Source organism: Oryzias latipes, chromosome 16 (genome assembly GCF_053564925.1).
Source record: "Oryzias latipes strain Hd-rR chromosome 16, Olatipes_Hd-rR_3.1".
Lineage (NCBI taxonomy): Eukaryota > Metazoa > Chordata > Actinopteri > Beloniformes > Adrianichthyidae > Oryzias > Oryzias latipes.
Window position 1 is genome coordinate 19,924,843 of NC_136252.1, and position 24,983 is coordinate 19,949,825.

The window sequence follows — 24,983 nt, forward strand, 5'->3', positions numbered from 1 at the left end:
TCATGAAAACAATATTTCATTTTAGTTTTTAATGGACAAAATACTATTAATCATTTTTGTATTAGCGGAAGTATTGAATGTCTCTTTGACATCATCTTTTAACGGATTGCCAGGACATATTTGTGAAAAACTGTCACTTTTTCAGCAGCAGTTCGGAAATACAGAGAAAATGTTTCTGTCAGACAGTTAAAAGAGTCTTTGAACTTCATCGAGGTTTAGTCGGGGCGGCAGCCGGTTGTGTCTCACGACCTCTAAGGTTAAAGACTGTAGGTCAATTACTGCTTTCAGGAAAATCAAGTGCTCTGCTTTGTGAGTCACATTTACTGGTAGTGCTATTGTAGACTAAAGCTGAACCTTTAATCGGTTCTCTTTGGCTGAAATGTTTTAAATCCTCAACCGTCACGAACGCAAGTGCCTGTGGCATCCATTAATTTTGCTGAGGCTTGATTTGGATACAACTCCAATTTTTCTTTGATTGCATACAAATGACCACAAAATTTATTTAAATTAAGTTTTGCTTAGATAAATTTGACTCAGTTTGGTCTTCTGTGTTGATCTGACCCAAATCCAGTTCCCACTTTTCTCCCCCTGCCAATACTCACACACCACAATTCAGAAACCACGATGGCAGGCAGCCCAACCCGTGTCTCTCGTCTACATAATCCCAGCAGAACTGATCTGGACCAACAATAGACTGCGGTGAAGCAGCAAGAACCTTCAGACCAACTCCTCTCAATGAAACTCACCCTGAGGCAGTTCAAAGACAGCCTGCCTCCCACATGAGCCATGAGACAATCAAAACAGTATAATGCAGTCTTAAATTAAGTGCAGGGGTCCCATAAATCTGAATTTTCAGGGTTCACGAGTCTTATTTTTCAGTTAGCTGATACATTCTTGCTCAGAAGTAACAGGCAAACAGCCTTTGGGTGATGAGCAACACCTAAGAGTGGAATATTTGTCCTGTCTGCCATTGAATGTTGAATTCCAAGTCAAACAATTTTTATGAGACTCTGAGGTTGAGCGCAGCAATGGGCCTCATTAGTTTGGTGTGTTTTTAAAACTTTGACTCTTTAGATTGAATTCACCACCACATACACAGAGGGAAATGTAATTTAATTGTAATCTAGTGCAAGAATTGACACTTGAAAGTTGACTTTTTTACACTTCTTAATTTTTGATTATCTCTGAATGCTCTCCTCAACTTGTTCTTTTCATTTTTACCACCAAAGAAGTAGGCAAAGTGAAGAAAAAACAAATAAGAAGCGACGAGTCCGTGCGTATATTGAGATTTCCATGCTGAAAAATTCCCTGCAGCATGTTTGCTTCTTTCAGTATTCCAGTTAGTCTCCTTTTCAAATCGATTCATCTTTTTCTAAGAATTGAAAATTTCTTCTTGATACTTTGTGTACAAAAAGATCGCTCTTTAGTGAGGAGATATGTCATTTTTTTATCCAGGTTGTGTGAGAGAGGTGGATTTGCTGTTGTCTAACGTGATAAAGTCAGCAGTTTGTAAGGGCCTGAGTTTGTCTGTTAGGGCAGCGTGCACATCTTTGCATGTTTTATTTGGCGAACCCACATGGATTTACCTATAAAATGACCTTTGGTGAAGATGAAAGCAACTGTCCTCTGGAGATCACAGGGCTTTGGGATAAACTCCTCTCTAAAAATTGTTGGCACGAGGCTTAAATTCTTGACTATGTTGGGTTTAAAAAATCAATAAATTGAAATGGTGTTCACCTAAAAATGTAGTATTGATTTAACTTTCTTTAAAATTGATTTTTGACCATTTTGAGCAAAAAAAAAACTCCTTTTGTGTTAGTTTTTCAGTTAAGAATAAATATTTTTTAAACTAAAAGTTCAGCTTTTGTCCCCAGCAACGCAAAACAGTTGGACATAGAAAGCTTCAATTGAGCATGTTTTTATTTTATCAAGTTGTGATAAATAAGAAATCAAATCAAATAAAAGAAAAAACTTTTAAAGTTCAGTCAGTTGTTTGGCAGGGATGCCCACCCCTAATTGTTTGTGTTATTAAAAATGGCAGGGCTTTTTATTATCACTCCCCCCATTTGAATGTGAGGCACATATATTGCTAATGCACAACACAGTTCAAGAGGAAGGAAAAACTTTTTTTTACCATGTAACAATGATATCAGTCTGAGGCAGGAGACACTGCCGATCATCAGGATTGAGGACTTTTGGAGTCAGCGTCATCGTGGCTTCCACAGACACAACAGCCTGAGACCTGCGTACGCACAAAAAACAAAAACACTCATATATGACACGTAAACAGAGAAACCCAAATGTGACAAACATCCGTCTCTATTTCAAGACTTGTACCTGTACACTGACACCTCATCTGCGCCAAACGCCCCCACAATCAGATCTGCAAAGAGAGACAGAGAGAGCAAGGGGAGACGGGAAACAGTGAGCTTCAAAGAGCGCCACAGATGGGACTGATTTCAGGGTCTCCAACAATCTTCATCAAACGCAGACGCCGCACATGTAAAATGCACACACACTCTAAGACTGGGATGCAGACCTGACAAACTGATATCATCAAGTATTTTGTTTCAAACATGACTGAAATACAAAAATCCAGTGTTTTGTGTCTTTTTGCGTCGTGCATACACGAGAACACCCTGTGCTGTATCCCTGAGAGTTCAATATCACCCATTTGTTAGGCAACAGCATTTCCCAACAGCCCATGCAGCTCCAATCCCTAATTGTGAGCAGCAGCAGATCCCATCTTTGTGCCATTTTTATTTGTTTTCATGGGTTTTGTGATGAACACACTCTTTTAATTGGCTCAAAATGTTTAAAATAGAGACAGAATTTAATGGCTGTGGTCAGGGGACACATACCAACCAAAGCCGCACCAAAACACACACACAGACACACACCTCCCCTAACACAAATGCTGATTAAAACAATGTGAAACTGAGGAGAACCTTTTGATGCATAAAAGCCACCAGATGAAGCAGGAAGTTTAGTTGTTAGGCCTGTGAATGATACAAAATGTTCGTGCCACTCTGGGAGAGTCTTTATCTAATTTATCAAATTAATTTAGATAATTACACATTTTTGCATAAGCCTTCATTAAATTAGAATTTCCTTGATTTATTTAGCTGATTCGATCAATTAACTCTTTGCACGACCGGCATTTCAAAGCTTTGGTGGCTTTTGTGGAGGGTGGCAGCACGTGGAAAAGTTAACTTGAACACTTTTCAAGACCTTTTCTCTGCCTTTCCTCAGTGGCGTATTTGAAAAGGAAACGACTAATTGAATCTAAGAGAGACACATCTGTTTCTGCCTTTGGACGCAGTCTCTGAGTTCCCTCAGGAACCGCAACATGAAACATTTGTCCCTTTTCCCCTGAGGTTAACTACGTCGATCCACGAGTGTGTCACCCTGCATTTATGTGTGTTTGAGTGAGCACAAAAAAATAAAAAGGATCCCAAGATGTTTTTTTTTCCATTGAGAAATATAGGGGAAAAAAAGTAGAAGGCCTGCAGAGTAAGTCAAAGGCATAATATCAATACCAAGAGTGGAGGATCATGTACTCTGCATTAAAACCACAATCTGTGAAAGCAATCAAAGGTGGCTTTTCTTCAGGGAGCAGGACCACCTCACTTCTGAAATTCTGTACAGTAGGAACTGTAGTTTGCCTCCTGCCACAAATATGTCATTTTGACAGATGATGGTTCTGCTAAATCTAGCGCCAGTGTTTGCTCACTTAACAATACATGACATAAGACCGACTGGAGCACGGGGCACCTTTGGGGTTAAGTGTGTGCAAAGATGTAAGTGCACACATGACTGCGTTGAGCTCAAAATCAAATAAAGGCCCACTTTCCTATCCATGTAAATCCCATTTGCGACATACAGCAGAGCTTACTGACCGCTGCTGATCTGAGGAGCGCGGAGGAATGCTGGCTATGGCTGATCCACACGGTGTGGGCCAACATCGATGGCATTTCAAGGTGTGGGTAGGATGGTATGGGTAGCTGAGCTGTTTTAACTAATGTGGTGTCTGAACTAAGGTGGGAAAACATTACAATCATCCAGGATTTAGACAAGCTGTCACTGACTGTCTGCTGCAACTGCCTGTTTAGCTGCAGGGGGGGCTGGTCCTAATGAGGAAAGGTCAAATGTCACAGATACACAGTGGGAAAAGAGCCTGTGAAAGAGAATGGATGCTGGATTTCTGAATTAAATCATGTGTGGGTTAATTAGGGGGCTTTTTGTTGAGCAGCAAACTATTAAACATTTTTGAGGCATACTGTTTTATAGCTGCAGAACAGAGCCTGAAATTCTTTTTTTTTTTTCAGCCGTGGCACCATTTGTGCCTTTGAGGGAGTAAAAACTTTTTCCTAAAGATTTTCTTTGATTCCGTCCATAAAAGGCGACCAGATGGTGACACATTATAGAAAACAATGAACGCTTAAAATGTAATAAGATAGGGGCTCTGTGTGGGATTACCAACCCAGACATGTACATGTCTGTCAGTTTTCGGCAAACTGTTGTGGTTGACAGTGTCAAAGTTTGACCTTTGACCTGTTAAGTGAGTCAAAGATGCATCTTGAAGCATGCTGACCCCTTAGATACACAAATGACCCTGGCCCCATGACAACGAGCCTCGTGTCAAGCTATGTGGAAAAGCAGATGCTCATGATGAAGATGTTAAGGAATATATTGATTTTTGGTTCATCTGCCTCTTTAGTCATGATTTTCCCACCATCTTTGATCTGCAGGCTCTGACTCAAGTGCAACTTCATGATGTAATCTTTGCATGTAAATCTATTAAAGCCATAAATGGAGCGCGCTCATCCTCCTTGCTTCCCTTCTGAAGTTGGCTAATAACATTTTATGTTGATGCAACCATATGGCCGCTCCAGCAGGCCTTTGCAGGCGCATGTGCAGTCCTCTTGTAACCCTGATCAAACACCCCAGCTTCCTTTGAACAGTGTGACTTTACTAGCCTGCAAACGACAGACCGTGTGTGCGTGTCTCTCACTTCCGTCTCTAATGACAGAAAGGCTGCACAGTTGAGCATGTTTGTACAGTATGTGTGTGTTGGCTAAGAGCTCTGCCACCCGTGAGTTTCTTACCCGGTTGAACCTGCAATTGCTGTGTGTGTTAGTGTTGTTTTTAATTCTGATTTGATGTGGACTGCACAGGTTTGACTGTGACCTGGAGCCTGGCACACACTGAACACACACTTCCTAGGCGCCAGTGAAACTGATCACAATCCACACACGTGAACTTCTGAGTGTGCTTGTTTGTTGGAATGAGCGTGTATTATTGTAGCGGGAAGAGAAGGGAAATGGCACGGACGCAAAGAAAAGGTAAATCTAAACCATTTTTACATTTCAGTCTAATCTGTAGAAGTCTAAAGCCAAAATAATCATGAGAGCAGACTGGCTATAAATTAGGGAGAAAATAAGCCAGTAAAACATTAGTTTCCCTTTGTTTCTTTCAAGGTTTAAGGGTATAGGCAAAAAAAAAACAGGCAGTCAACATGTTCTTCGGAAGAACCATAAATCCCTCAAGAGCGGATGCAGAATAGGTTCATGGCCGACGTCCCATACCCCTGTATAATGACTTAACCAGAGAAGATGGGGAAAGCAACAAGCCAGAACATGGAGATGGTAGTGAGTGAGTGCCTAAGGAAAATGTGAAGGTCAAGACAGAGGTATGAGGTCTGGAGGAAAAGCGAAGTCAAAATAAAGCAAGGCTTTAAAGGAGTTTTACCCGTAAAAAATAGAAATCTGAGATATCTGGGGCTGACATGATTGGTATTTACCAGGATACTGATTGTTGTCCAGGTCTTGGCCTCCTCTCAGAGTGAATCCGAACCCAGGCAAACTCCCACTGGAGGTCCGGGCTGCTTTCAACTCCTGGCTCAGGGTCAGCCCTTGAGCTAAGATGTCCTTGTTTCCGTTAAAGATCAACACTCTGCCTCCACTGTCGTGGCCTCCGAATGGACATCCCACTGCCACGTCTGAAGGGTGACACATAGATGCATGGTTTAGACATCACCAGGTTTGAGGGCCCCTCAGAGACAGAAGCAGGGAAAAACATTCAGGTCAAAGAAAGACGAAAGGAGAAGATGGAAAAGTGCTTGACCCTTTTTAACGGAGGTCGACAGTTATTTATTTAACTATTTTATGACAATTTATTTAACTTTTTCAGTTTTTTCCTTGGTTTTCATCACTTATCTGCCTTGAGGTGGCTCAGGTACAGTGCACGTTTCTAAAATAAAATAAAAATATGTAAATTGTTGTACTCTAAAATGTATTTATGTATTGAACTGAAAAGGAACACTGTAACACTGTAACAAAGTACAAATTACTTATCTTAGTTTTTAAAAGCCCCTTTTCAGGGTAAGCTGTACCAGATAAGCTTAAAATCAGTTAATGCATTTAACTTGTACAGAACAACTTTTTTTTTCCTTTCAAATTCCTGCATTGTTTTTTGTTTAGTTAAGGGTCATGGAGCATATCCAGCCACTGATGGTCGATACCAGGGTACATCCTTGAAAGTTCGCCAGTGCATTACAAGACCATATGGCTATTGCCACAAAAATTATTTTGTGCTCCCGTATCTTTTGCACCATAAGGCAAAAGCATTATATTTTCTCAAAAACCACCTTAGAGGCTAGTTTTTCTGGTCCTCTGGCTTCATTCATTTATAACTAAATTCACCTCCTCACTGCATAACCTTTACAAACAAGACATGTTCCAAATTTTCTGAGATTTATTCTGTTTTTGGATACATGCTCATACCACTTACTCCTCTTGTTATGTCTTCTCCTGGGACAGTTGGATAGTTGACCTGTACTCATACTGAGGGTAAACAGTGCTCCATTGCAATGGAATCATGATCTGACCAGAGGGAATTTGTATTCTTTTAACATTTTTACACTTGCCAAGTGAAAGGGACCATCCAAGAAACCAAACTTTGGTCTAAACTGCCTCAGTATGAAAGAGCCTTAGAATGTTTCAGACTCACAATTAGGCAATAGTTTCAATAGCTGCGTTTAGAGCAAAAAGCTATGAGTCACTATAACTAATTAGAATGATGACAGGGGACATAATCTGGACATTTAAGCACTGTAGAATGTAAAATAGAATCTTAAGAAAGTGAAAAAAGCCTTGTTTCAAGAAAGATTGTCTTATTTTCTATCTTGCAAGAAAAATAATCTTGTCAAAAGCTAAAATCAAAAAACCTGTCATTTTCTAGGACATAGTTCCTGCAGAGCAGCAGGAATTCATCCGAAAATCGCCTTTGAGTTGTGGGCGGAACTATTGCCGCAGAAGTAAGCTTCCGCTGATATCCCATCATCCCTTTATTTGCACTCTCTCCCACTAGCTTACAGCTCCTTAAAACCCCAACCTAACATTGGCGATGCAACAAAAATGGCGAGCAATATTTCAGCTATCCGGTCGTACAGTTTTGAGCCAAATGCTAGGTTAGACGAAGGAAACAAAAACGTACATGGATCTATTTGTTCGTAAGTCGATGTATCAGAGACTTTGACCCACCCATTGTAGTTGCTGCTTCACAAAAAAGCTTTGTCAAATAGCTTTTTTTTCATCTGTTCCTGATTCATAGAATAGAAAAAAATTCTAATGTACAGTTTTGACCTTATATTCTTTTATATATATCCTCCATCATGAGAAAAATGCTACAAAAACATGTTAAGAAATAAGATTTTCACAAGAGTGGGTCTTTAGTGCCTACTTTTTTTTTTTAGAATAAGAAATACCATTTTCTTTACACCACTTTTACATGTTTTTGCTCATTTAAAGTCAACATTTCAAATTTTAAGAAATTTTGACTTATTCTTTGACGGCCTGTTTTTGCAGAGTAGATCTTAAACTTTGTATGAGAATAAATGATTATCTGCACTTTAATCTCAGATTTAGGATAAAAAAAACAATGTGTCTCGAGCCAAATATTTCCTGAGGTAAATATATCTGTGTAATATTAGCGGGAAAAAATAAGAAAAAATATAAGTAGAAGTAACATATTATTGACATCAAAGGTTATACAAATTTAGATCTGTTATACAAAACAAAACATTTTAAATGTTTGCTTCTTTAGCTTTATATTTCCATCCATGACAATGTACTGCCTTTAGACAACCATCAGTACTGTAACTGTCCAAATACCTCTAGACATCCTGTTTGTCTCCAGACCCCTTTCTTACAGTCTAAACAACTGGTTCCACATGAAGCAGATTGTGGGGTAAAGAGGATAAATGCAACCATGTGTGTGTGCTAGTGTACAAATGAGCCTGTACGTGTCCATGTCTGCCTTTATGTCTCTATCTACAAAATATATTTTTTGAAATCTTAAAGAATGTAGATGTTGCTCATAGACTTTCTCAACATCGTCCCACATGATGCAGACAACGGGTGGAACACCCACTGAGCTCACTGAGGCCAGAACTACAGGAGACTCTTACTCACACACCTATACTATTAGATGTGCGGTGACAGGAGACCAATGTTGGTTGTTTGAAAATTCTAAACAGGAGGTAAAAATGCATTTGCTGAATTGTAATAGTTTGACAGCAAACAGTCAGCAAAACAATGAAGATGACAGAATGAATTTGTTTTTGGAAATTCTGGGAGAGGTGGTTCTTTCAGTGGGGGGAGGTGTCAGAAGAAGGAATCTGTTGGTAATCATGTCTTACAGAGTGGGTAGGTTTACAGTTAACACACAGTTGAGAGCCTTGATCACAAAGCTGCTATGACGACTCTGCTATAATCCAGTATAATGAAATCAACCACAAACATGGCCGTGCTCTCATTGAATCAGCAAGTATTTAGTGTCACTCACCCTCTGGGACTGTCACTGACAACCGGCGCATCTGATTGATGCTTCCATCCCAGAAAAAGCTGTAATATTGATCCGAATGTTATTGATCTAATGGTTAATGGGGTTTAACGGTGTGGTATGCACATTGACACTCTCTGCCTTTGAATAAATTAAAAATACAACAGTGGGATTGATGTCATCAACTGACCAGATGTGCATCCCTTCATGCATCTTTAAGAGGGCATTCAGCGGGCATTAGCTCTGCGCTTCTGCTCCAGGCTTTGAGTGCATGCGTGTGTGTGTGTCTTTCCCCAATCAACGTGAGAATAAAACAAACACATGGAAAAGGAATGAAGTCCGGGCTGCAGGACAAAAACTCGTGTGGATTATTTTATCTTACCACACATCTGGTGAGGTAAAAATAGCTTCTTCAAACATGCATCTCTTTAATCCCAACGTCACAGGATGAAGCATTTTTTACACACTTACAACCTTTCATAGCCACACTTCTGATTGCCTAGACAGCTCTTAGATTTCTCAAACAACAGGTTCTACAAGGATTTCCTTAACTAGAAAATAAACGGCCCATTAAACACAAAACAAATGAGAGCACTTTTATTCTTTCTTTCCCAAATTTTTGTTTTTGTAAACATACCATTGTATCCATCCTGGTTGACATCTTCCAGAGGTGCTATAGCTGTTCCAAAACGGCCAAAGGTGTATGTGCCAGTAAGAATGACTGGCTTGGAAAAAGTGAGCGGAGCCAGTTGGAGGTACAGATACACCCTTCCCACCTCCCTTGGTTTGCTCTCTGTCTCCCTTTCCATGAAAAGTGGAGCTCCAACAAGTACATCATCAGTCCTGAGGAGACACAACACCAATAAGCAGAGACAGAAGCAACACACATCAAAGAGTGAATCTCCACATACCCATCTCCATTTAGGTCAGTGACAGCTACCGAGTACCCAAAGTAGGAGGCCATCTGGGGGACCAAAAATGAAACAAACTTTCTGAATTTTAACCTTAATCCTTAATAATTAAGATACAGCAGTTCTTAGACATCCCAAACCAAACAGAAAAGTCAAAACTTTGGGCTCTACAGCACATTGAGAACCAGATGTGCAGGTGATCCTATACCTGTGTTCCGGTGAAGTTCTGGATGTAGGTAAGATTAGTGGAATTGATGATGGCAACCTGCAACATGTGAGACAGGCCATCAAACATAACAAAGGATCCTAAAAAATAAAATCATGCTTACATGGTGCAATAATGTAATCTCCTGTGGACCTAATTTTTTTTCTTCTCTCATTTACTCCAACAGCCCTTTTACAAAAAAAAGTGATTTTTTTTTGTCATGTAAATGCATTCTTTATTAAAAGATTTGGTACTTTCATCTTTAAAACAACAGATTTAAAAGCATGCTATTGGTTATAAGGTTTTAGTATTTTCCCTCCACAAAATACATGCAGGGGACATGTGTATCGAACCTACACCAACACTCCTCAGGGCACCAACTCTTTCTGGTTTTTAGGGCATCAAATATCATCAAAGAGCTCGACAGACAGGAAAACACAGAGTTTGTAAAACTGCAGTTAAAACAGCTTTTTTTCCACTAAAATTCTGCCCTCCCCCACAGCCTCCATCTTTGCACCCTTACCCTCGTCTTTCTCTGCTGCCCCCATTCTAACATTGCTTACTGGGAGAGTTAAATGGGGGGGGGGGGGGGGGGGGGGGTAGAATTCCTTTATAAGAACTAAAATAACAACCACATGGAGACAGCCAGGGGCTGCATGCACACACATGTGCAGAAGGAGACATGCTAATCTTGATCACTCAAAAACTTGCAGACAGATGACGATGTGTAAACTAAAATATTGAATAAATATGTTGACAATTAACTTTGCTTTTGTACCGATTGCCATATTGACCAAAAAGGAAACCCGACCAGATCTGCATGCCCCTCAGGAGCCACTTCCGTGGCTTACCTATGCCCACTGTGAGCTAAACCCTCTGTGGCACCAGCTCTCCTTTTTCAGAAATTAGACTCAGACTGTGGTAGTGTCTGTTGTGGTGAGTCTGTGGTTAAACTGCAGGTTATGCGTTGTGTGCATTTAAAAGGGTCACTGGGGTGAGGTAAGGTCACTGCCCCCTAAATGCAGCGGAAGCTGTGTGTCATTAGGGAGGATTGAAACAGTCAGCCCCGGGGACACGTTCCCATAAGAAAGCACACGACAAACTAAAGTTTACACAAAGACACATGAGCAGAACTGCTGTAGCCGTTCAGAAACATTCATGTGCATGTCAGATCAGAGTCATTCTTTCCACTTTGTCTTCTATGCAGCTGGAAATTACACGTTGACATGAAATGTTATCAACAACAAATCAAAAAAGTGTTAAAAAATTTTTATTGCGATTTTTATAAATAAAAAATAAAAAAATTACTTGCCAATAATTATAATTTGTATTTCACAAATTTGCAAATAAACTAGTTAAAACAGTTTCCTGGTTGCTTGCTGCTTATTTGGCATCACTGTGAAACAGTTGCTGAACTTTTGGTGCCTAGGAAGACATAGATAAAAAATATTGTACACTCTGTAAAAATGTTGGTTTAGTCTCTAAATATCTATCAAAGTCACTGAATGACTTTTATATTGTAAACATCTCTAAAGAGCTATTTTAGTTAAGTCTGCACAGGCCTGATTCTAATGGATCCCAACTGAGAAGTTATGTCCTGACAGAAACATGCACCAGAGAAAAGCCTATAGCTCTAAAGACCTCTAATAAAACCTTTGAGATCTTCAAAATAAATGGTGGTTATATCAAAATAATTTAAAATAAACAAGAAACTTTTATGTAATAAAAAACAATTTGATTCCAAACTTATCACATTTAGGCTTTAGTATTTTTTTCTTAGTCAATGGACAAGGTAACTTAATTCATGAAAAGATGTAAATACAAAAAGAGAAAACATTACATTTTTGCTGAAAGCAATGAGCACTAAATGGCTAAACCTGGTCTTGAAAAGCATTAAGAGTTAGCCAAGCAGGTCAAGAAATGGTTAACAGAAAAGAATGTCAGCATTTCTGAAGCTGCTCTGCCAGAAAACAGACCTGAATCCCATCAAGAACTCCAGAACTAAAGACCAGAGTGATGGCAAGACAATCATTTCACCTCTGAGACCTGGAGATCGTCACAGAAGAGCACAGGTTCATAATCCCTGGGGAGACCTTTTAAATAGTTGTTTTAATCAATAACAATAGCTCAATCAGACGGCAAGTAACTTCGAAACAGATTAAAGAGTAATGAACAAACACTTAATAAGTGATCTTAAAATAATTAAACATGACATAACTATGATAAAATATTTTTGAACAATGTTTGCGATTCACTTTAAATGTTTAAAAATGTAAAGATTTATAATTGTTAATTAGAATCTGTCTTTGGATGGGCTTTTTTAGTGTCTCAGTTGTGTTTGTATCCTCATGATAGTATTGTCTGTAATGTTATACAATCTACGTTTATCACTTTAACATTTCAGTTAGTAGATTTTCCATATTTGCTTGTTATGTTAGAGTGAAGTAACATAAATCCCTTTGCAGAGGACTTTGTTTTTGCAAATTATATTTCCATATTTAACGTTTTTGCTTTAAAGTTGGAGTTTAAAATCCTTACTGCTGCTAAAGTGTTGGTCTTATTATTATTATTTACCACTTATCCAGTAATTTGTCTTCGTTAATGTCCATACTCACATATCCAAAGTTCTGTGCTCCTCTTGGAACTCCAGCTATCAGCTCTGTAAAACATAAAACCAACTCAAATTTGTGTGGGAATAAAAAAATAAACTTCTTTTAAGTTCCATTCTGTGCCCATCCCACCTCCAAGTGTTTTTGATTGAGTAGTCAAGACTCTGATTACACAATGATTGATGATAGCAGTTGTGAAGACGATCAGAGAGACCCACCCAGAGAGAGGAGATAAAGTCCCTCCTGCCATGTGGCTCTAGCTCAACCACCAGCCTAATTCTCAGCCTCGTCTCCACTCAGAAGTCCCAGTTCTCCAGTCTGAGGAGGTTTTAAGGAACACGACCGCAACAAACTTTGCTCTACGACCCAACACATCCACTAGCACATGTGGGCTCTTTGGGTTCACTTTAAGACATGTTGTGCCTGAGGGGGATTGGGGTCTTTGGAGGGGTTGGTATGAGGGACATTAAGATGAGGAGTTGAAGATCCCACCAAAGGCTGAGCAGTAAAGTGACATGAAGGAGCGGAATGTCATGTTGGTGATAGACTGTGTGGTAAGGCTGTTTGAAGAGGGGGCAAATAACTGCAGGAAACAATAATGTGGCAGTTGTTTTCTGTATTCTTTTCCTTCATCAAAAGGGACACTTTTGTGAGAAAATAGCTTGTGTCTTTTAATTATACAGAATAGGAAAAAAAGAATTAGAGAGGGTTTTTAACCATCAGCATTTGCAACTTCAGCATTTTTTTTTCATGGCCACACAGTTTAAACAAAAAACAGCTCTTCCCCAAAAGCATTTTTTTTATAAAGTCATGTTTACGAGTGGCTGCATCTCTTTACACCCAATATTTCAAGTTAAGAAGAGAACCTGGAGGGTCTCTTGACCTGTGGAAGTTTGCAGGGTCTGCCAGTGTTCAACTATAATCAGTCAAAACGAAGGACAGGAAACCCGTCTATTGGAGGGGGGGTTCCTGAAGTCTTGTCCCGCTGGGGTCATGACCCAGACATACAGAGACAGTTCTCATTACTGCATCTAACAGAAGACAGCAGCGACCACTCACTATCAGTCACTGCAGCCTTACAATACTCGGGAGGAGGCAAACATGCAGTGTTTTTGCCAGTTCAGCTGCTGATGCCATAAGTCAGGGACTCCTCCACAGCTGTGTGTGGTTTGTTGAAATAAGCTGTTGGCCTTCTCACCTTGTTCAGAATCTCCTGTAAACTCTCCCGTGGCAACAGAGTAACCTAAATTGAAAACAAAACGGCACTGAGGTTAAAATAGGAGCGAAACAGATATTGATGCACTGATTTGAGGAGTTTGTTACCAAGGTAACTGTCGTCATTCATGTCATCAGAAGCTGCTGTTTTTTTCTCTCCAGGAACTTGTCTCAGCACCGCTTTCAGGGAGTAGCCGTTGAGTATCTCTGCTATTCCGGTCGTCATCACCTGACCTGCACTCACACAAACACGCACAAAGTTATGTGGTGCAGAAAAGGTGCAACAACTTTCATTTTCAACTTGGACACGGTGGCAAAGACTCATTGTGCTGGGGATTTCTGCTGGAGCTGACTGATGCATAGCGCCACAGCTGAATCAAAGAGCTCCCAATGGAATTTTAGTGCACAAAATTTGCAGAAAAACAGCTGTACCAATGCCCCAATGTTCCCTTAAAGTCCCTCGCAGGGGGAAATGTGAATTATCGGTGTGTGCGCCCAAACAACACTCTTTCTCAGCTGATGAACGAGAGGTCAAACAAACACAACATTTTAATCTATGGTTGCCCTCAACCATCCCTAAATTCTTCTTTATGTGTGAGTGGAAGGAACAGGGAGGAAGATGTGCCCTTTAACCTCGCCTCCATCCCCTCTTCCTCCACTCTAGGTTTGTCTCTGAAACTAACACATCACTGCATTGGCTCATTATAAAGCTCACTGCCAACACAAACACATGAGACACTACTGCTAATTTGAAAACTACTTTGTACCCACGAGCTTTATTTATTTTTTTATGACGAATCAGGCTGAAGGTAATTGTAGTATGTTAGACGCCATAAAATCCAGGCTGAGTGCTTTTATAAACATTTGAGGGAAGTGTTTTAACCGAAGGCAGACGGCCTTGCCAGGGCACAGACAGTCCATTAAGTCTTCTGTGTAGCATTCATTATTAAACAACATGTTACAACAGTATCATCTCTAAACACTAAATCACAAGCAGAGGGAAGCAGCTTTTTCAGATTTCACAAAATAATCTTTTGTTCTTCATTCTTTTTTTTGTGGAAGGCTGTTTAAGAACGTAGCCATAGTTAACTAATAAAAAAATGCAAATAAGTTCATTAGCACAAGTTAGCAAGTTAAACCCATTTAAACCTCTTTAGTTCATAGAAAGACACATAAAATGTCACTAATTAACATGGAAAAATACATGCTAAATGGGCTTTCCAAACTTCTACCACATTTAAAATCCTTATTTAAGAATGTTCCAGTGGTCTTTTAAATGTGATTATGCGGTTTTAATTAAAAATGTCAAAACCTGTTTTGTTTTCTAGTCCATACTGTAGAGCGGCAGTTGTTCTTTAAAAATTTGCAAAAAAAAAAAACGGATTTTCATTGAAGTGACTCTTTAATTTCTTATTAAAAAATGTTACAGATTGACAGATTTTAGGGTGGGTTGAAAGGAGGGGTCAATATTTACTTTATTGCTCCTCACCAATGACTCTTTTCATTCAAAAAGCCCAGATAAACAGCCAAACACCTGAGGACGGAGGAGTACTGCCACACTTCAGCAGCTTCTCCATGTCACACTCCAGCTACACAGAATAATCCCTCCTACTCGCTGACCTGAGCGCTGCCTTTATCAAGCAGGAGATTCATCTTCCGCTCTCATTCTGACTCTTCGAAACACTCCTGTCCTTCTCATCTGTCTCCCCCTCTGAACCAGCGTGTTTCTGTCATCACCTTAGCAGTTCCTTATCAGATCTCCACTCACTTTCTCTATTCCTCCATCGCCCACCCTCATGCCTGCTCCTCTGCTGTTAAAGAGATCATCTATTTCATATTTTAAATCCTGGATTAAAAAAACCAACTTTTAAAATCAGGACATAGGCAGAAGTAAAATAATAAATCATATTATTCTTCAATGTGTTGAAAAACAGAATTATTAAGGAGTGCTTTATTTAAGTGTATTTTTTCCTAGCAATCCAGCCCCTCTGTGCTGTATGACTGTACAGAGGGGCAGTTCCTCCACACTTCATTACCCCCTCATCAGCTCATTACAGTGGCCAAACACCCACTTCCTGTAACTCTACAGCCAAAGACAGGCCTCAAACAGAGGAGTAGGGGGCTGAAAAGTAAGAATAGAAGTGGGCAGAGAAAGAAGGAGAAGAAAACACATTTCAGTTGATTTAGCAGTTGAGTTGGTGTGGGCTGATCTAACTTTTTAATTCATTTCATTCATTTAAAGCTCTTCTGAAATCTTTGCAAGAAAAACTCCAAATGAGGACTGGAAACTGCTGTTTGGAAGTTACCTTGCCAGTAAAAGCTTCCTGGTCCTCCTACAACCAGTCTTCCTTCCTGTAAAGAAGGCAGTTAGTTAGGGCAAATCACATGACATCAATTTGTCATTTTTATTGTCCATGTGTGTCTGCGCACATATGATTTCTGTTGTCATGGTTTAAAAAAAAATGAAAATTTCCTGTGCAGAAGGGTAGAATCTGACTATTTGTCATACAGCAAAAGAATGTATGTGGGTCTATAGTGTTGAAAGGCTTCATCAATCTAAGATGGCAGTCTCATGTATGAACATTCATGTTGTTGCATTGGTGATGCATAGAGTGATGTATACTGCAAAAACTGAATTTTGTCTTTCCGTCTTGTAGGAAAAATAACGTTATTAAGGACTTTTTCAATACCAAAATAGTCTTAGTTTAAGTCTCAGTGACTATATTCTATTCTAAATATGAGAATTCTTGTCATGATCATTTTTTTATGGACAGATTGTTTGCTTATTTAAAGAAATGTTTTTGAATTTTAAGAATTTTGGACTTATTACTAGGGGGCCTGGTGAAATCACCTTGGTGAAATCCACGCTGAAACCAGCCTGGCAGAACCCCTGTCCCTCTGGGTCTGGATCATCTGAAACACGACACAAACACACAAGCAAAGTTAAACAGCACTCAAACGTTTGACTTTATTTTGGAACTCTCTGAAACTCAATACAGCCTTTGTTTGTCTGCCTGAGAGACTTTTAGCATCTGCTCTTTTTTGGTTTCGCATTAAAATCAAAACCAAGTGTGCGCCGTTTGGTGAATGAAATCAGGCTTTTTCATCTAAAGTTGCTCAATGAGTCATGATACTTATGACTGTTTGTTATATGGCAATTTATTTATTTAGTTCTATGCCTGACAATAATACTATCAACTTTGACTGAACTGACAGGTGTCTGCAAGTGACCTATCCATTATCTATGAATGAAGACATGATACTTTAAAAATGTCAGCCTTACAGCTCATCAGCCTCACTCTGCTGGCTCCATGTTTTTTAACATTGTTTTAAAGTTATTGATCTTCAGTTTGGCTAGTACAGATAATCTTATTTACGGTAGATCTCTCACTGCATTATATCAAAGCTTTTCTGGGTGCTAGACATAGTGTTGGACTATTTTTTGAGAGCTACTACAGTATAGAATAGCATACAATAAAGACCTTACATTTTCAAATGTGTAAAACAGGAACTTTAAACTGTCTCCACAAATTAGTTCTTTCTTCTTGTTTGATGAGTATATTTGATTTGATCTCTGAAAATGTGTTTTAATTTTTCTTTGTCAAATAAAAGTGTTCTATTTTAGTTTATGTGGGATTAAAACTTTAGATACTCAGATTTTGCTGTTATAAAGGCTCTTTTAGTCAAAAGTTTTGGCTTCCAAATGTTTTTTTTTAAATAAATAAATCAGAGTAGAATTGATAGTCTGTGCTTAACTTCTTACAGGATGCCAAAGCTAAGAAGGGAAAAAATAAAGAGCATATATAACAGTTAAAAATAGTTTTTTACTCTAAACATGAAGATTGGCAGATTCATAGATTCTAGTTGACACTGAAATCACTCGGTTTTGTTGCCTTCTTAAACTGTCAGTGTCATATAAAACCAAAGTTTTAAATCCTTTATGATTTCATCATGTCCATAGAACACAAACCCTCTTAACAACCAGGTAAAAAATCTTGAAAACGTGAATTTCCTGAGATGCTTTCGTGTTTCGGTGATCTCATCTGACTGTACACACAAACACACAAGGTGTCACGCGCACATAAATTGTTCCTCATTTTAGTGGCACCCTGAGGTGAGGCTTAATGATGCGTAAATTACACAAGCGCACTTGCAGCATAAACAATAACTCCGTTACAGCTCGAGTGTGTCTGACTGCCAAGCGAAGATGAAGCCAAAAAGCTGTTGGTGGTAAAAAAATTCCTGCTTTAACACACCGTAAAGAAACACTTGCTCTCTCCTGAGAAGTAATCAGAATAATTTCATAATAATTCCCTTGTTTCAAACTGTTCAATTTAAAATGTGATCACTCTACTTTTGATTACTCAAAGCTGACAAGCAGAAGCAGAGATCTTCGACAGAACTGAACCGATGCATTCGCACACAGGATTTTGTATTTATTTTAAGCTCATTTATTTTAAACACAGCAGAGAGCATGTACATTCACAACACACAAGAGGATAACAATGACAACTTAAAATGTAAACTATCATAATGCTGCTCATGCTGAGAATATGCAGCAACAAAGATGAAGGGGAAAAAGAACTGGAGCTGGGAAAGGAGGAGGTTTGCATGGATGTGTGGGGGGCATCCTATAAATCCCATTTACAGAGGCGATGACAGGAAGAAGAGGGCTGAAGTGAGAGACTGATAAACTATGCTGACTTGAAAAGCTTATCTGTTGAGGGGGGATATCTCTGACATCAAAAAAGCAGGTTTGGATCTTTCATTGACACAAATTCTATGTTGCTGAAAGACTCTGAGATGCAATCAGACAACTGGAAATACTGGGAGTAAAAAAGGAAGAGAAGGTGGCAATAACTGGAGAGCAAGGATGAAGACATTTGCAGGTAAGCCTGCAGAGTTACTCACTGGTCCTGCAGGGTGAGTACTCTGCGTAGGCGCTGAAGTTCTGCACAGCCACATAACAGGTCCCCACAGGGTCCTTTTCCCCATCTCTCTTCACTGTCCGCCAGTGGTACAGAGGAGCACATGCCTGAAGAGTAGTAGGTCTGTATTTCAATCTTCAGACAAACCAAAATTCCAAAGGAGGACAATACTCTTAAATGTTTTGGGTAAATAAGAGTTAAATAAAGGTTATTGGGTATACTCACCACTACTTTTCCTTTGTGTGTCCTGACAGACGCCCCAAACCACTGGTGTGACTTAAATTCCAGAGGCTCTCTGGTGCCATTCACCTTAATCATTCTGTTATCTGATTATAACAAAAAGGAAAGCAGGGGTAACACTGTGACATCGACCTGGACAGATGTTCTCCACAGTGTTGCTGACGCTGAACCTATGTGGTCTGCAGCATTTTTCCTTAATGAGCAAGATCAACCAACAACGTCTTAAACAGGCCAGTAAACACACTTCAAAACACCCCAGAACCTAACATTCGGCAGGATATTAAGTTTTTTTTCAATTCTCTCATAAAAACAACAACATTTGAAGGACTGACACAGACACACATGTTTATGTGAACAAATTGAATCGCTTAGTTCAAAAGGGGCCCAAGTCCACAATTTTTCAAAATAGAGACATTATATGTTCTATGGTCTTCAAGCTATCTCATTATGTGCAAAAAAGTCCCAAGTCCGTTGTAATGTGTTGACTATGCTTGACATTTAAAACACATGAAGTGCAAAATTCCTGGCTTGGGCCTCTCTTGCATGGGTTTTGCTTTATCCCATAGATGGCAGCACTAGTTATCCAATATGGCAGCGCCCCTGTTTAATTCAAGAAGGGCCCAAGTCCGGAGACTTTAGTTTGCTAGTCCTCTGAAATTATAAAAGTGAGGTGCTTCATATTATAGCATTTGTAAGCTATGAACTGGTGCTAAATCTGTGTAAAGTATTAATCATTTGCTGTAGCCCCCCTTTAAGCTATGCAATTAAAATCATTTCCTGGAAAAACAAACCTCTTGGACTTGGGCCCCTTTTGAACTAACCGATTCAATTGTTTCCTTTGATAGTGGAATTACAGTAAAAATGCAGATTGGAAGTTTGCATTTGCTTGTTGTAGATATTTTCCATCATAGTTTAAGACCAGTTGGTTTGCTTTAGTTATTCAGACCTGTCTTCATTAAACACCTTGTTTTAGCATGTACACACAAACACACTAACATCAACTCACATAAAACATAGAAACACAAGAAATACAGACCAAGTAGGCCATTTCAAAAAACGGATGGATGGATTAGACAAAAAATGTGCACAGAATCGATCCGTTTTGATGTCTTCCATAGGATCCTAAAAAGGGGAAAAGGAAGCCTGACTTGGGACGGGCACATTGACCGGAGTTTCCTATGTCCAATTTAGCAGTTCTGCAAAAATAGGTAAAACACGTGGACAAATGAAAGTGAACTTTTTATTGGGCCCACCCACTTGCCAATCAAAACCACGCCCCTAATTATGTATAAATTTGAATTCTAACAATATCTAAACAAAAGCTTTTAAGATACAGTAGTTTGAAATGAAAAAGAATATATATATATTTTTACATTGGAGTTAATGGGGAACTGTTCCTCTTTTGAAAGCAGCCTCCAGTGGTAATTTGGGGAAGTGCAACATTTGGTATGTGGCTGTAGTTGTGGCACAGAGGTAGAGAGGTGGATCTTTGATTGGAAGATCGCAGGTTTGGTTCCCTCTTTGCCTGCTAATGTGTTGTAGTGTCCTTGGGCAAGACACTGAACCCCACATTGCTCCTGGTGGCTACAGGTTGGTGATTTGTTTGGAAGCGGAGCAGCCATCATTGTGTGAATCTGTTTGTGCATGGGTGAATGGAACTGTGACTATGAAGCCCTTTGGGCCTTAATCTTTGTAAAAAAGCACTATATAAGTTTTTAACTATTTTAAAATTTTTGCTTCAGGTTGGACAAATAGACCAAAAAGCAAGAGGTTTCTATGTCCTGCCCAAGAATGCATTATCATGTGGAAGAATCAGGTATCAGACCACTGATATTCTTTGCTCAATAAAACCCCGTCCATATAGTTTTTCTCTAATGCGTTCAGTTCTGTTGAAAAGATCAAACACATCAATATAAGATTCCCTTGCCAAACTTCTACACTCAAACCACACAGATGCAATCTATCAAAAATGTGATAACATATCACCCCCTCTCTCCTCACTCCACTTGCATGGCCTGACACATCTGCATTATGTCACAGAAGAATTTGCATGCACAGGTACTCACACATATGCACAACATCCACATGTGAAGTTGATCTATGACATAAACTAGTCAAGTCCAAACAGATGTTCACCTCTCATACTGCAATTTTTCACAGGGTCAGTAGAAATTGCCTGCAAATCTGCATGCATGGTGGTAGACCTTTTTCTTTTAAAGTGGGTGATATTTCATGGTGAGGTTGTTGATGACTACCCATGCAAGGTTTATCCTTCAAACCTGAAATTACTCCCTGAAAGGCATGGTGAGAAGTCATTGTAATTAAGTTTATGAGGAAGGAGGAGTGGTCCTTCAGTTCAAAAAGTACAGTGATCGAGAGCTTGCAAAAACAGTCAAGTGCGCCTACAGCTTCCCTGCTGCATAAACTCTTGTTCAAGTTTGTTTCTCAGAGTTCTTCCTTTCTTTCAAAAACTCACTTCCGTAAATGTTGGGGAAGCAAGTCGGTTTCTTTTCTTATGATCATCTTCCAAAATTGTGTTGAGAATTCTTTTCAAATGGGCAAAAGAGACAGATGGAATTATGAAGGATACAGGACAACGGAATGAGGATGGGGGGACACATTATAGATCCTAAAAAGTATTCCCCTTTTCCCCCACTAGGAGCTAAATTCCCATGAGTGTACAGTTGAAACCATCCCCTCTTCATTTTCTTAAATCTGATGGCTCAAAAATAAAGCATGGTTCCCAAAAATAAGATTTACAAAGTGGTAGCTGATTGGACACTGATGATAAAATACAAAACTATACACATGATGGAGACTTGCATCTGCAAACTTGCAGATGTTAGACTGATGGGATCCACATGTCTTATCTCTTTTTCTCATGCAACCCTGTGGGTGCCAGCTGATGCAGAAGCACTTACAAGACACATAGGTGTCTGGATTTAGTCTATCAATGTCAAAGGGCACCCAGGGCCACCTATGGCCACTAAAGCTGGCTGTTTGCTGACTTCTACCCAAAGATTTAATTTGTAAAACATAAAATAAGAGCACCACAGAGGGATTGTTTTACTTTTTGAAAACATCACTCTTGGGAACATAATTAAACTATGTCGCTTCCCCAGGCAAATTACTTTAGATCCACGAGTTTGAAAAGGCAAATGTCCAACTGATGACTTACTGGAATTATCAAAAGGAATCTGCCTGCAGGTTCCAGACACTCCAGGCCAAGGGCAGTAATAGACAGATCCCGCCTCAACGATGCCAGGCTGGGAGGTGTTCGCTTTAGGAGCCCCCACCAGCACGCTGATCCTGGTGGGCACAAGGGGAAAACCACAGCACATGCAAGACATGCAGGAAAGGAACAACCTGAGCCAAAAACACATGTCTGTTCTGCCTGAAGATATTGCATATTACGTAGCACCCCTCTTTCCCTCTTTTGGGCCACATATTACCCAAACGGAGTGTAAACAGGAGCATGTAAGGGAAATGATGGGTTACATCTTCTGCAGCTTCAACTCACGTGTTTCTGTCGCTGGTGGCTTGATAGAAGTCCACAGAATAACCGAAATAACTCCCAACGGGTCCTTTGTAAACAGTAGGATGCTCTGCGTAAAGGTTAAAACTTCGAACTCCGTGTGGCGCCGGCCACAGCACAGACAGGACCCCCAGCGTAAACATCCCAGCAGAAGACCAACAATCCCAGACGCTCTCCATCCCGACACACAACCAGCTGCGCGCACTGCCCCACCGCTGGAGTGACCACGATGTTCCTTGGTGCAGGTGATTAGAAGTTTTGCGCAAAGTTCCTCCCCAATCACCCGCCTTTGGATGTCTGCGCGCGCTCCCCGATGCCTTGCTTTAACACCACCAGGTTTGCGCTCCAAGATTACACAGTCGCGCCCCCGCCCCCACAAAAACGGTACCCCCTACACACACATTACCAAGCACAAACCACATCTGAGCGCGCAAAAAGGAGGCTGGCGCGTCACGACTCCTTTTATGGCCCAGCTCGTTTCTCCGGGACCTTCTAAATCTCTTGATGGCATTAAAGTGACATTTTGGTAAAAGATAAATGCAGAGCATTAAAACAGAATAAATTAAACCACTTCCCCTTTTACAAGCTGAAGAAACCTTTAGATTTAGGCATTTTCCCCTTCCGCTGAGAACAATCTCTTGTAATTATGGCACTAATTATTATGTCGACTCAGGGCAGAAATCTGTAAAGTTGTACACGTTTGTGGCTTTTCAGGCCCGAAACTTCACTCAACACTAAGTCATTTCCCCTGAAACCACGGAGGTAACAAGCTCACTTTGCCGAAAATAATATCCTGCTTTGAAAGCGTCTCACAGAGGTGACATGCAGCACCAGGCTGTTTCTGTATATTTAGCTTTGCGCTCTTTGGACCATTTGTCTCACAATATCTTACTCTGTCTGCAATTGGGAACAAGTGGTGCTACACAGTGTGCTGTGTGATCTCAGGGGTTTATTTTAATTAAACTTGGCTTTATGGGAAACGGGTTTAAAGTAAATGACACACAATGGAGGCTGCAGTGAGCCGCTTTAAAGTCTGATTGGGCTGTTTTCTGTCAGAACAGAGAAGATGGAAAACAGGTGGGAAGGTGAGGAAGAGAGGAAACCCAACCTTGACCTGTCAAGAGTGGAAACCTTCCCACACACTATACCTGCTTAATCCATCCTGCCCCTTCCTCTTTTTCTATTTCTTACAGACTGGGTTTCCTTTTCTTGCAGCAGCAAAGCGATTTATAGGGAGAACGGGTTACAAAAAGAAGACTTAGGAACAGAGAAAAAGAACAAACAGGACAAAGCATCATCAGATGTGCTGAAGTTCTTTGAAGAAAGAAGATGATGAAGCAGCTGTTCCATCTATTCTGACACCATTTATCAGGTAATTACTGCTATAAAGACCTACTCTGGTCATCTTATGATCTATTTTCAAAGGGTTCCCAGTAGTCTTTTAATTATGATAATGCCATTTTTAGCCAAAATAAAAAGAACCGTGTCGTTTTCCATAGGACATAGTTCCTGCAGAGCAACAGTTCATTAATTAAATCACTTCTGAATTCTGGGAGTGTTGGCCCAGAGCAACCCCACCCCCTTCCCCTCCCTGGTATTTTTTCGTTTGGTCCTGCTTCACAAAAATCTGAACAAAGAAATTCTCAGAAAGGTAAGTTTAAGCTTAATATTCTTTAAATAAGTCCTCCATCATCATCAAAATCATCAAAACAAGAACATCCTAAAAACTATTTTCATCAGAGTGGGTCTCCAATGCATCAAGGTTTGAATGTGCTCCATTGCATCTGCATTCATTTTCTCCACCGTTTTTACACCCAATAAAATTCAGTTACCAGGAAAACACACATGTTGTTCAGGTTGTCCGTCTGCCAATGTTCACTGAGCAGAATTTGACTGCAGGTCATTCTGGACTGATTACTGCACACAGTAGTGAGCAGTCTTTTACAGCGTACCTTTACTCCTGCTCTCTCCAAACGAACTCATAAGGAGAATGTTTGGGCATGCACCAGTAATAGATTGACATCTTTATTAAAATATTACAATACATTTGTGTACTGAAAGGAGCTGAAGGTTCAATCTGGAGAAACAATAAGCCATCCTAACTGTGCTAAGAATGACACTTCTCCCAAGAAAGTGTCTAAACGGGATAAAACATGACTTTTTAAAGTGATTCTTTGGGAATGACCCATATTTCATTTATAAAACATGTTTTTGTGTAGTCATTTATTTAAAAAACATGCTTTCCACTTTTTACTTGGTGGAAATGTTGCCATACTCTGTCTCTAAAGTTTTTTAAGATTTACTTAATGACTGACCTAAACTCCCTCTGGGACACAGCCGCTTGCAAGTGATTTATTGATGCAAACAGTACTTGCAAATTTGAAACTCGAGGTTGCACCATATTGAGCCAAGACATATTTATGAGCTAATTACCGAACGGAAAAAAAAAAAAGAAAGTCTAAGATTTCAAAGCAAGCTGCAAAAATCACACAACAA

General features: G+C 39.8%; 1 protein-coding gene across 1 annotated transcript in view; it reads right to left on the reverse strand.

The window, feature by feature from the left end:
• itga8 (integrin, alpha 8) overlaps positions 1-22,882 on the reverse strand; it is a 42,380-nt gene extending 19,498 nt beyond the window's left edge. The window contains exons 1-15 of the mRNA XM_004078103.5: positions 22,473-22,882; positions 22,131-22,261; positions 18,938-19,038; positions 18,696-18,819; positions 16,636-16,697; positions 16,091-16,136; positions 13,893-14,018; positions 13,768-13,812; positions 12,576-12,619; positions 9,964-10,020; positions 9,756-9,808; positions 9,482-9,687; positions 5,804-6,001; positions 2,338-2,383; positions 2,135-2,242 (exon numbers count right to left, since the gene is read on the reverse strand). Coding sequence (XP_004078151.1) covers positions 2,135-2,242; positions 2,338-2,383; positions 5,804-6,001; positions 9,482-9,687; positions 9,756-9,808; positions 9,964-10,020; positions 12,576-12,619; positions 13,768-13,812; positions 13,893-14,018; positions 16,091-16,136; positions 16,636-16,697; positions 18,696-18,819; positions 18,938-19,038; positions 22,131-22,261; positions 22,473-22,666 — 1,541 coding nt within the window. The 5' untranslated portion in view covers positions 22,667-22,882. The remainder of the gene's footprint in view (positions 1-2,134; positions 2,243-2,337; positions 2,384-5,803; positions 6,002-9,481; positions 9,688-9,755; positions 9,809-9,963; positions 10,021-12,575; positions 12,620-13,767; positions 13,813-13,892; positions 14,019-16,090; positions 16,137-16,635; positions 16,698-18,695; positions 18,820-18,937; positions 19,039-22,130; positions 22,262-22,472) is intronic.
• Positions 22,883-24,983: the final 2,101 nt, after the last annotated feature.